This window comes from Canis aureus, chromosome 1, assembly GCF_053574225.1.
Source record: "Canis aureus isolate CA01 chromosome 1, VMU_Caureus_v.1.0, whole genome shotgun sequence".
Taxonomy (NCBI): domain Eukaryota; kingdom Metazoa; phylum Chordata; class Mammalia; order Carnivora; family Canidae; genus Canis; species Canis aureus.
In genome coordinates, this window is record NC_135611.1 from 31,988,856 (window position 1) to 32,001,948 (window position 13,093).

The 13,093-nt window shown below is 35.3% G+C and overlaps 1 protein-coding gene across 2 annotated transcripts in view; it reads left to right on the forward strand.

The window, feature by feature from the left end:
• HECA (hdc homolog, cell cycle regulator) overlaps positions 1-12,813 on the forward strand; it is a 175,117-nt gene extending 162,304 nt beyond the window's left edge. The window contains exons 4-5 of one of the 2 annotated variants that reach the window (XM_077895110.1): positions 11,330-11,441; positions 11,612-11,670. In XM_077895110.1, the coding sequence (XP_077751236.1) occupies positions 11,330-11,441; positions 11,612-11,655 (156 nt within the window). In that variant the 3' untranslated portion in view covers positions 11,656-11,670. Of the gene's footprint in view, positions 1-11,329; positions 11,442-11,611; positions 11,671-12,724 lie in introns of those variants that run through there. The other variant, XM_077895105.1, reaches the window with a different exon arrangement.
• Positions 12,814-13,093: the final 280 nt, after the last annotated feature.

A 13,093-nucleotide genomic window follows, 5' to 3' on the forward strand; every position in this document is an offset into this window, starting at 1 on the left:
TTTTTAAAATATATATAAATATTTGAATTTAATATATCACAACTTTCCTATAAAACTGATAATTTATAAATTTATAAATTACATAATTTTATAAATTACATAATTTATATATTACATACATAGCTATTTATGCTTTTAGTTGTTTGTTTTCTTTCAGATTAATGAATGTTAACAAATTAAAAATTTGTTTCTAACTATAATTTAATTAAGATATAAAATACACCTATTGTTTCTTGAATAGTGGAGAAGCTCAAATGCCAATTGGGATTTTTTTATTGCAAATATTTAAAGTTTGAACTGACTTAGCATTTAATCTTTCTTTTGATAAAATGGAGCTTACTTTAGATTGCTTGATTCTGTGCTCCAACAGTACCACTAAGGTCCATTTTTAGGTTCTACTCTATGGCCCACAATAGATTCACATCCATATTATTCTACTCTTAAATTCTGCAGAGGGAGAATAACTTTCTGTGGCTTCCTCATAATTCTCGAGATGCACACACACTTTTTCTGTGTCCCACTGTGGGTTACTGGGCCCATCTCATCCTTTAACCAGTAGCTGTGGTTGGGCAGGGAGTATGTGGCAAAATGAGCAGCTTGGCTTAGGCCTCACATCTGAAGTAAAGTGGAGTGATTCTTCCTACACACATGTAGGGGGAATGAGTTTTCTCATGCAGAGGAAAATTGGGATACTGTTACCTACTTCCATAAGTGGAACTGGATGCTCTAGGCAAAAAGAACAAATATGCACTTTAAGATGGAATGTGGATGTTCCAGGGGCAGGGCTGGCCAGAATTTGATGGCAATGACCTTATAGGCCTCTTCCTCAACCCCTTCTTCTGATCTAGGTCTACAGGAATAAAGGACATAAATGTTAGTTGAAATTTTAAATATTGGTGTGTCATTTTCAAGAAATAATGATTCAAAGAAATTTTCTTACTAGCTTGAATATTTTTTGGAACACAGCTGTTCTGGAAAAGGTAACCAAGTGTTCCTATGGTAAGAACTTCCATATACATATAAAGTTTCCTTCAACTGTTGAACATGTTTTGCACGTATCAACTAACATTGATACGTGATAGGTATTGTGCAACTCAATTTGTGTCTTGTGGACAACCACAAAGTATCTTAATTTGGAAATATGTGTACCACTTAATCACATTGACAACATTATCCAATCACTTAGAGATGTATTTTATGAGGAAACTAAAGGTCTCACATTTCTGTCATTTTGTCAACAAAGTCTCTATCTGAAGTGTTCACAAACGGGGAGAAAGATTATTTTTCAATATCAAGTTTAAAATGTGAAGCATTGGGATACCTGGGTGGCTCAGTGGTTGACCGTCTGCCTTTGGCTTAGGTCATGATCCTGGAGTCCCGGGATCAAGTCCCACATCAGGCTCCCAACATGGATCCTGCTTCTCCCTCCGCCTGTGTCTCTGCCTCTTTCTCTCTTTTTGTCTCTCATGAATAAATAAATAAAATCCTTAAAAAATAAAAAAATTTAAAAAATGTAAGTATTTCTGTCACAGCCATTATTTACCAATTTTTTTCTCATTTTTAATTCTTGACTCCCAGATTCCAAGGATGAAGCAAACAGCAGAATTAAATTAGCTGATTCTGCATAAGCCCAAAGAGAAGAGTTTTTTTTTTTTTTAAGATTTTATTTATTTATTCATGAGAGATACAGAGAGAGAGGCAGAGGCAAGAGGCAGAGACACAGTCAGAGGGAGAAGCAGGCCCCTTGCAGGGAGCCCGATGTGGGACTCGATCCGGGACTCCAGGACCATGCCCTGGGCCAAAGGCAGGCACTAAACTGCTGAGCCACATTTCGGCATCCCGAGAAGAGTTCTATTTTAAAAAAATAATTTAATTCTAAATCTGTGTCTGAAGAAATGTCATGTATAGGTTTTAGCTGTGAAACTGTTCTAAGAATATAGTGGTATTCCCTATGGTCTTGATAGTGTTCTTCCTGAAAAGTTTCAATTTAATCGGAGAAAGGTTTAGGTCTTTTGAAAACAGCAAGAAAATCAATTATCAGAGTTTCAATTTTCTCCAGGCAATTTTCACCATTTCAGCATGCCCAAGAGAGAAACGGCCTATAATTTTGTTATGCTGAAGAATTTGGCAAGCCAGCTAATGGTCTTACTAAAAGTAAAGAAATCCCTTTGGTGGCATATGCAGGAAGTTATGTCTGAATCATTTGAAGCCATTGTAGAGAAGCTTTTGTTCTTGAAGAGATTCATGGGGATTTTCTTGAGAAGAAAGGTGCCTGAATATTCTTAAACCTTGGACAGATTTATCAAGTTTGCTGTTTCATTTAAACCTTTGCCAAATGTGACTCATCTTCTAACAAACAGACCTTTCCCTAGGCGTCTTCATCCTCAAAAAATCAACACTAAAAATCATCTTATGTTTCTTTCATGGCTGCGATGATGAAATCTGTCTCAAAAGAAAAATATTTGTATTGATTTTATCATCTTAGAGGCTATAACATACGGGTAAGGCTGTTACTTAGAAACATACTGTCAGAAAGGTTTTTTGGACGGTTGTTTTGTTTTTGTTTTTGAGGAGAGTCAGGGAAAGCTAGATGGTGAATGGAGTGGCCTGAAAGCATGAATCAAGGTAAAACATGAGAATAAATCAAACTGAAATCATTGAACACTGGTGAATATATAAAGAGATTGAATCAGACTGCAGAAGAAAATGAGTAAATTTCATATCCAGGAATACTTTTAATGGGAAGTTCTAGAGTTGTCTCCCAACAGAAGTACGTGAAGTAATAGTCTTCAAAAGGTGGGGCCATCAGCTTTGTAGGCATTTAGAACTTGTCCAAACAAAGCCCCTGCAAGATTTATGTGACAAATAACACTGTAGACAGGAGCTGAGAAAGCAAGTATAAATATTCTGACTCCCTCTGACTTCCACCTAAACATGTACAGCCCGTTCAAAAATCCTGCTGCCTCTTTCTCGCCAGTTTGAATACAGTTCTCCTTGACTGGAAAACTGATCATTAAGTATGGAAAGCCTCTGGTTGGTTCCTCAGGTTCTCCACATACCACCTGACATTCTGCCAGATGAGTATATAATTTTAAAGAAAAGGTGTTAAACGTGTGCTAAGGTCAGATATTTTCAGGTGCTATCTCATATTTCAAGATCACGGTAATCTCCTCTTTTATACAAGAGGCCATGATGCTCAGACACTAAACTGGTGTTTTGGATTTCAAACCCTGGGCTACTTCTTCAGAAAGAGAGAAAACCTGGGTTTGGATTCAGATAGACTTGGATGTGAATCTGGGTTAGATTCCCATTTCTGTCCCAGAGCCTTCAATTCGCTTGTTCTATAACCTCCTTTATCCTTGCAGTGGAATTATTTTAAATTCTAGCCTGGAAACCCTTATCTAGGAGCTTGTAGGGGTTATTCTATTACTGTCTGAATGAAACAATCCAGGAGCCTGGTTCCTCCTAGCAGAAAAGGATGCTGTTTCAGTGGATGCAAATGTATCAGTCTGTGACCTAATTGTGCATGAAATAAAGCTTTAAGAATTTTTTATAATCAAAATTAATTTCTGTCATAAATATTAACTTCTACCAGATAATGAAAAATTTAATTTTGCCAATTCAGAATAAACCTAATCAAATCAGGACTTTAAAAATACTATTTCAGAGTAAACTCATTCAACTTACTTTTCTTCCCCCAAACCTTGCCCACACTTGCCCTTACCTAATTTTAATGAGGTGTCGTAGATTACATAACTCCCGGTTTGTGCATTCCAGCTTCTTCTGAGAAGGGGGGTAGCAAGGTATAAAGTGTTAAAGCAATGGTTACTAATTATAAAGGAGTGTTGAGAGAGGTCATTGAGAAGATGTGACCACCAGTTGACCCTGAGCTGAACCTGGGAGATCAGTTCCCCCCCACCCTTCCTGGAATGCGGGTTCCACTTGCCTTTCTTGCTTCCAGAGGCTGCTCCACGGGCACAGCCTTGAGACAGTGCTGTGGTGTGAGAACATCTGCAGGGTATACATGACTGAACCCACTTAGGGCTTCTTTGTAAACTTTTGAGATTTGGCAGACAGACCGGATCCCCTCATCTTGCTGCCCAGGACAAGCTTTGTAGGTAAGTTCCCTTTGCTTTTTAAGTCTGCCACTTACCAACCTGGAGAGGTCACCTCTTTCTTCACGTTCTTTCTGCCCTCTGAGTACAGGGGCCCTTTTCAGATTTCACCCACGAAGCTCCAGAAAGGGTTTCAAAGCAACAAGGAGTAGGCAAGACTATCTTATAGGATATAAGCCAGTTTGCTGGAAATGTGTATTTTCAGTTAAGTGCCAAATTGTATAGCATCAGTTCCAAGGAAGACCTTGAATCTATGCCAGCAGAAGCCACCATAAATTTGGCAGTGGTTGCTATAGCTCTGAGGCAAGGTAGGGCTTTGCCACTGATCAAAAGAGTTTCTATTAAGCTATGTGCTTTTGGCGTTTCCCCTGTAATTAAAGTTATTAGAGGATTGGAATTTTGTTTAGAAGCTTCTCTATGGCAATCAAAAAAAAGACAGTATATTTAACAGTAAGTGTTTGCACATTTGCTTTAAGATGAGTCTAAGATGGACAATTTTAGGAAATACCTAGAGTTCACCCAAAGCGATCACTGTGATTCCAAATTATCATTGATGAAATAGTGTCATTTTGTGAGACATGTGCAAGAATATGAGTGACAGTGATACTGCATATAAGGAACAGTAGGGGCTTGGCAGATGTGCAAACTTGAACTCGAGCTACATCTGGAAAATTATCATGGTAAGTTTAATGTGTTGATTCCATAGCTCCTACATCAAGCCCTAGGCCAGTGGTTGTCCATCTTTGACAATAGTTTTGATGATCTGTGGTCTTCAGCAGATAGAATTGTGGAGATTTACCTCTCAGATTAACTCCCAGGGTTGTAAATGCAGAAAAGAGGAAGAATAAACTTTGTAAAGTTTTTGGATGGTGACCAAAGTAAATTTCATTCAATGGGAAATGTTAGCTTACAAGATTTTTATTAACAGCTTTATTGAGGTATAATTGTCATACAATAAAATGCACATAATTAAAGTATAAAATGTATAAGTTTTGACACATATATAAATCAATGAACTAATCCACAATCAAGATAATAAAAATATCCATCATTTCCAGAAGATTCCCCATGCCCCTTGGTAATAGATTATTATAAATTGAATAGATTATTATAGATTATAGATTATTATAGATGAGTCATTGTTGGCTAAACATTTACATAAATGGCATATAGTATGTATTCTTTACACTCTGGCTTCCGTCACTGACCATAATTATTTTGAGATCCATCCATCCATCCATGTTGTTGTATATGTCAATAGTTGTTTTGTTTTTATTTTTGTTGTGTATCCCTTTATATGGGTATACCACAAATTATTTATCCATTCACCTCTCCATGGACATGGGAGTGTTTTCCAGGTTTTTGCTGTTTGCAACAGCAAAAATAAACTTCTGTGCACATTCGTATACAAGACTTCATGTGCACATATGCTTTATTTTCCTTTGAGTAAATATTTAGGTGTAGAACAACTGCATCGTATGGTAGGTATACATTTAGTTTTTAAGAAACTATCAAGCTGTTTTTTAAAATGGTTGTACAATTTTACATCATTTTACATTTTTATCAGCAATATCTGGGAGGTTTTTTTTTTTTAAGATTTTATTTATTTATTCATGAGAGAGAGAGAGAGGGAGGCAGAGACACAGGCAGAGGGAGAAGCAGGCTCCATGCAGGGAGCCCGACATGGGACTTGATCTCTGGTCCCCAGGATCACGGCCTGGGGCTGAAGGCGGCACTAAACCGCTGAGCCATCCAGGCTGCCCAATATCTGGAGTTTTAACTCCTTTATAACCTCACCAACACTCATGGTCAACGTTTTTAATTTTAGCCATTTTATTAAGTATGTGGTAGAGTCTCATTGGGGCTTTAATTTGCATTTCTCTAATGACTAATGATACTGAACATCTTTTGGCCTTATTTACCATCTGTGTATTTTCTTTGGTAAAGAATTTGTTCAATCAAGTCTTTAGCCCATTTTTTAAATTAGGTAATTATAGAAGGTCTTTATATGATCTAAACACATGTGTTTTTTCAGACATATGATTTGTAAATATTTTCTCCTAGTCTGTGGCTTCTCTTCTTATTCTCGTAGTGTCTGTCAAATAACATAATTTTTGAACTCTTTTAAAAAGCGTATTTTACTTTTGGGGTTATATTTAAGAAATCTTGCCTAAACCGAAGATTACAAAGATATTGCTCTGTTTTCTTCTAGAAGTCACAGGGCTATAGGGGATCCCTGGATGGCTCAGTGGTTTAACGTCTGCCTCTGGCCCAGGGCTGATCCTGGTGTCCTGGGATCGAGTCCCACGTCGGGCTCCCTGCATGGAGCCTGCTTCTCCCTCTGCCTGTGTCTTGCCTCTATCTCTCTCTGTGTGTCTCTCATGAATAAATAAATAAAATCTTAAAAAAAAAAAAAAGAAGTCATAGGGTTGTAAGATTTAGATTTAGATTTATGATCTCATTTGAGTTAATTAGTATACATAGTGAAATGTGTGGTTTGAAGTCCATAATTTTGCACATTGCTATCCAATTATTTCAGTGTATTTGTTGAAATGATTATTTTGTCTCCTCTGCACCTATGTTGAAAATCAGTTATCCATGTGCCTGTTGGTCTCTATTCTGGACTCTTCTGTTCTGTTAATGCATTTGTCTGTCATTATGCTAAACACATACCATTTGATTACTGTAGCTTTGTATTAGGTCTAGAAATATGGTTGTGAGAGTCCTCCAACTTTGTGCTTTTTTCAAATTTGTTTTGGCTATTCCAGTTCCTTGTATGTCCTTTACATTTTGTACTGAAATAAATGTGGCCATTTCCACAAGAATGTCTGCTGGGGTTTTGAATACGGATTATATTGAATCTATAGATCAATTTGAGGGGAATTAACATCTTAGCAATATTGAGTTTTCCCAACCCAGGAACATGGTCTTATCACTTGATGTTTCTAGGAGTTCTATTACATCTCACAGCATGTTTTGCGGTTTTCATTGTATAAGTTTCTCATATCCTATGTTAGACTTCTCCCTATTTCACATTTTGATGCTGTTGTTTGTTAGTGGCATTGTTTTTTAAAATTTCTGATTATTACCAGTGTAGAGAACTTCAACAGATTTCTGTATATTTTTCTTGCATGCTGAATCCACTTGTTAGTTCTAGTAGCTTTTAATTGATTCCATAAGATTTTCTACAGACAATCATGTCATCTGTAAATAGACTTTTACTTCTGCCTCTTCAATTTGGATACCTTTCATTTATTTATTTTTTTCTTTTTGCCTTTTGCACTGGCTAGAATCTCTAGTAAAATGATAGTTTAAGTGGAGAGGGTAGACATCTTTGTCTTATTTCTGATCATAGGGGAAAAACATTTGTTTTTCATTACTAAGAATGAAATTAGCTGTAGGTTTTTCATAAATGTCCTTTTTCCCTTTATTAGGTTGAAAAAGTTCCCTTGCTGTGAACTTTTATTAGGACTGAGAGTCAGGTTTTGTTAAATGCTTTTTCTGCATTTAATTAAATTATCATGTGTACTTTTTCTTTTTAGTTTGTTGATGTAGTGAATTACATTAATTGATTTTTGAATGATAAACATTGCTGCATTTGTAGGATAATTCCCACAATTATCCCCCTTGGTTATGGTAGCATTTTAACATATTTTTGAATTCAATTTGCTAAAATGCTTGTTGAGTAATTTTATGTCTACGTCATCAGAGGTATTGCTCTGTAGTGTTCTTTTCTTGTAGTCTTTTTTTTAAGATAATGCTTACTTTGTTGACTGAGTTGGGAAGTACTCCTTCTTCTTCATCAGCCTTCTGCAGTATTTTGTGTGTGATTGCTATTGTTTCTTTCTTAGATGTCTGGTAAATTTTTCTGGTAAAAATACCAAGGCCTAAAGTGTCTCTGTGGGAAAGTTTTTAGCTCCAATTCAATTTCTTTGAGAGATATAAACCTATTCAGGTTACCTATTTTTTTCTGAAGTTTGCGTATTTCAAGGAATTTTTTCCATTTATTTTAAGTTGTCAAATTTATTGGCATAAGGTTTTTCATAATATTACATTATTGTCCTTTTAATATTTGTAGAATCTAGACTGTTATTACATCTCTTTGTGGATATTGGTAATTTTTTACTCTTTTCTTTTTTTACTGATTAGTCTGGCTAGAGATTTTCTAATTTTATTTATCTTCTCAAAGAACCAGCTTTTTGTTTCATTTATTTTCTCAGCTAGATTTGTGTTTCTATTTCATTGCTCTCTGATCTGATCTATTGTTTCTCTCTGTTACTTGGGTTTCACTTTCTAATTCTATAAATTTCCCCTAAGTACTATTTTAAACACATCTCAGAAATTTGGAAGTAGTTTCTTTTGATTTTTACTCAGTTTAAAATACTAATTTTCTTATTGATTTATCATTTGTTTAATGGATTATTTAGAAGTGTGTCATTTTAGTTTCCAAATATTTGAAATTTTCTAGAGATCTTCCAGTCATTAATTTCTAATAATTAAAAAAAAATTTCTAATAATTATATTATGGTCAGAGATCATCCTTTGTATAGCTTGAATTTTTAAAATGTATTGAGACACTTTTTCATAGCCCAGAATATGGTCTATCTTGGTCAGTGTTTCATGTGCACTTAAAAAGAAGGCATGTTCTGCTTTTGTTAATTGGAGTGTTGTATAAATATCCTATTAAGTCAAGTTGATAGATTATGTTGTTAATTCTTCTATGACTACAGATTTTCTATTTTTTTTAAGAGAAGAATATTGAAATCTCCAACTGTGGTGGACTAGTCCACTAGTAATTCTAAACAGTCCACTTCTGTAATTCTATCAGTTTCTGCTTCACCTATCTTGTTATCAGTTATATAAATATTTAGATTTTTTAATGCCTTCTTGATGGACTAACCCCTTTTTCCTTATGAAATAACCTTTAAAAAAATCCTGATAGTACTCTGCTTGAATTCTATTGTGCCCAATACTAATATAGTCCCTCCAACTTTCTTTTAATTAGGGTTAGTACGGTATATCTTTTTCTATCCTTTTCTATGCAGTGCTTACATGCAGCATATAGGTGGCTCTTACATTTTTTTTGAAAATCTGATTTGACAGTCTCTACCTTTTAACTGGGATGTTTTGACAATTACAGTTAATGTGATTATTAATCTAGTTAAGTCTATCATTTTGACATTTGTTTTCTATTTGTTCCAGTTCTTCCATTTTCCTTTTTGTCCTCTTACTTTGCCTGAAAATTTTCCTTTAACATTTCCTATATAGCAGGTCTGTGGGTGATGAATTTTTTTTCAGCTTTTGTACATCTGTAAGTCTTTATTTTACCTAATTTCTTAAAAGATATTTTGCTTAGTGTAGAGTTCTAGGTGGACAGGTTTTCTGTTTCTTTTCTTCTTCTTCTTCTTCTTTTTTTTTTGGACAATACATTAAAGATATTGCCTCATTGTCTTCTCTTTGTATTGTTTCCTATGAGAAATCTGCCATCATTCCTCTTTTTCTCTGTAGTTGACAGGTTTTTCTGTTTTTCCCTGCTTTTATAATTTTCTATCACTGGTTTAGAAAAAGTCAATTATGATATGCTTTGGTGTATCCTTTTTCCTAAATCTTGTGTCTTGGATTCATTGAACTTAGATATGCAGATATATAGTTCTCATTTAATTTGAAAAATTACTGGCCATTATTTCTTCAAACTTCTTTCTGTCACCCTCAAACCAAACAGAGACTTCTATTACATATGTACAGATATGGTATCTTCAAGTTGTCCACAGCTCACTGATACTCTTTTTTCTCTTTCTTTGCTTTATTTTGGATAGTTTCTATTGCTGTGTCTTCAAGCATTTTTGCTCTGCAATTTCTAATTAACTCTTTAAGATAATTTTTACTGTGCTAAAAAAGCATGTCACATAAAATTTACCATCTTAACTATTTTTAAGTATATAGCTCAATAGTGCTAAGTATATTCACAGTGTTGTGAAACATCTTATTGATTACTTTTTTTCTAACTCTTAATTCCACTTGATTTATTTCTCATCTCATCACTAAATTTTTGTCACTAAAAGTTTGATTTAGGTCTTTTCTTTTTTTTTTTTTTTTTAGGTCTTTTCTATGTCATCCATATCTGTACTTAATTTTTGATCATATGGAAAACATAACTGTTCTAATGTCCTTGTCTGCTAATTTTAACATCTTGTTTGTTTTCAATTGATTGACTGTCTGTCTCATTAAGGGTTGTATTTTGTTTCTTTGCATGCCTCATAACCTTTTATGGGATGCTGGACATTGCAGATTTTTTCCCATTCTGTGCTGGATATTTTTATATCAGTAAAAATATTCTCAAGCATTGTTTTGGGATATAGTTAAGTTACCAAAAAAAGTTTGATTCTTTCATAAATTGCTTTGAAGATGTGTTCAGTAGTCCTAGTGCGGTGTTTAGTCTAGGGTTAATTATTCCACACTACTGAAGCAAGATGCTTTACCAAATGGCTTGTGAATTATGAAGTATTTCAGTCTTGCTAGTGGGAACAGGCACTATTCCCAGTGCTGGGTGAGCACCAACTATTGTTAGTTTTAATCCTTTTGGGTAGTTCTTTCCTGGCAGCAATCTCTAGTACTCTGCCCTGTGAACTCTAGCCACCTTGTTTTCCCGAGACTCTATCTCCTCAATGCAGGGAGTCGGCTTTGAGTTTCTGGGTTTTTTTTCTGTGGTATAGTCTGGAAATTCCTTAAGGCCATAAGCTAAGGAAATCATAGGATTCACCTGATTTCTTCCTCATTTATCAGCCATTGGTATTGGTGTTTTTCACCTGATGCCAGGATCCTGAAATTTGTTTCTCTCAAATATTTTGTCTATTTGTTTTGGTTGTTTCAGGCAAGAGTGAATCTGGTATCTGTTACTCCATCTTGGCCATAAGCAGAAGACCATGGTGCCAGTTTTTGTCATGGACTTAGACTTTGTTTATCATTCTATATTGTCTTCCCTTTAATCAATGAATAATGCTTATGAGAAGATATAACACGATCGAGTTGAAGAGAGGGAACACATTATCACCAAGAATTTTTGTTCACCAAAATTTCTTTGTAGCACAGATCTCATCAGAAAGTTCAAGACATAAATGAATAAAATATTATTTTCTCAGGAAAAAATATTTTTTAAGTTTTGGAAGCTGCAATGAAATAATATTTTAGATCCACCAAATAATTCATCTCTCCAGCAGAGCCCAGGAACCTCAAGCAGAAGAGACCAGCAAGGCCATGAGGATGCATACAGAAGATGTCTAGCTTGGTGGTCCTGGGCCGTGGCAGGAAAGTCAGAGCTGAAACTTGGTAAGTCCTCCAAACTGTGTGAAGCTCCTCTTTAAATAAAGAAACCAGTTACAGTATAAATGAAAAAACTCTATGAATTATAGAAACAAGGGAGAACATTTCAATTCTGAAATGGCATCTTGTTGGAGGAAATGACTGTACAGTTTTTATTGTTCACTGTTTGGCTTTAGGATATCTTAAATGGGAACAGTCTTCAGATGGGTTAATTTCTTGAAGTGGTTGATGTAAGTGCCATGAAGTTCTTAATGAAAAAGGAATTGCTATGTGAGTCCTAAGACATTTTATTTTTTATTTTATTTTTATTTATTTATTTATTTATTTTTTTTTTCCTAAGACATTTTAAAGTTGAAATTGGACATAGTTCTTAAAGTTCTCAATTTTGCATGATTGATGGAGGTGGTTGTTCTGTTCTAATCTATTAACACATGGTAAGTTCTGTGTAATGTTAACTATTATTATATATTTAAACAATGAAAACTAACTCAGCAGACTGTAATCTGCACTCATGGCAAGGCACATTTTTGTAGTATGCTATATTCTCCACTGTACTACTCTTTTTGTTAAAGATTTTTTATTTTTAAGTAATCTCTACACCCAACATAGGACTTGAACTTACAACTCTGAGATCAAGAGTTGCATGCTTTACTGGCTGAGCTAGCCAGGCACCTCTCCACTATACTATTCTGAGTTGAGTTGACTATGTTGCAACATGGTAGTCTTTCCTGTAGCTTCTCTTAGTTATTTATTTTGTACTTGGCAAATAGACTTGAGAACAGTGTTCTAGAAAAGTGAAGCAAAGAAACTTCATACCAGGTATTAAAATTTGAGTTTTACATTGACTAGAGGAGACTTCAAAGATAGAGCTGTCAGGGATTAGTGGTAGTCTATTATGAAGTATAAAGAAAACTGCAACAAGAGAGGTCTGACCAGAAATTAAACAAATGGGGCTGGGAAAAAAAATGTTCCAGAGACAGGTCATGGGGCAAGTTGAGAAGGGAAGAGTGAGTACCAGCTGATAATGCTGGGGAATGCATCCCTACCGGGACCATGCAAACACCATGTCAGCCATAGCTGACAATGGCAATTAACACTTATTTCCAAATGTACATCCCTTCCAGTTGATTCAATCATACTATTTTGATCTTTAAAATCCCTGTTTAAGGAGCACCTGGTTGGCTCAGTCGTTAAAATGCCCAACTCTTGATTTTGGCTCAGGTCATGGTCTCAGGGTTGAGAGATCAAGCCCTACATTCTGATAATTTCTCTCTGTGTGCCTCTTTTAGTTAAAAGAAAGAAAGAAGGGAAGAAAGAAAGAAAGAAAGAAAGAAAGAAAGAAAGAAAGAAAGTCTCTGTTTAAGACAAGATCGGTAAATTATCCAAGAAATAAAAAACTCCGCATTCTCTGCAGCTGAGCACAATAATTATTTCTTATCAATGCAAAATCTGCTGTGGGTCCAAGCAACTCTCCAGGACTACTGCTCTCCATGTGGTTATTCAGTGATGGAGGCATGATCCTGTAACCTGGAACACAGGGCCTCTTAAAGATTTATTTATTTATTATTTGAGAGAGAGCGAGAGAGAGAGCGGGCATGCGTGTATTCATGAGTGGTGGGGAGGGGCAGAAGGAGAGGGAGAGAGAGACTCTCAAGCGG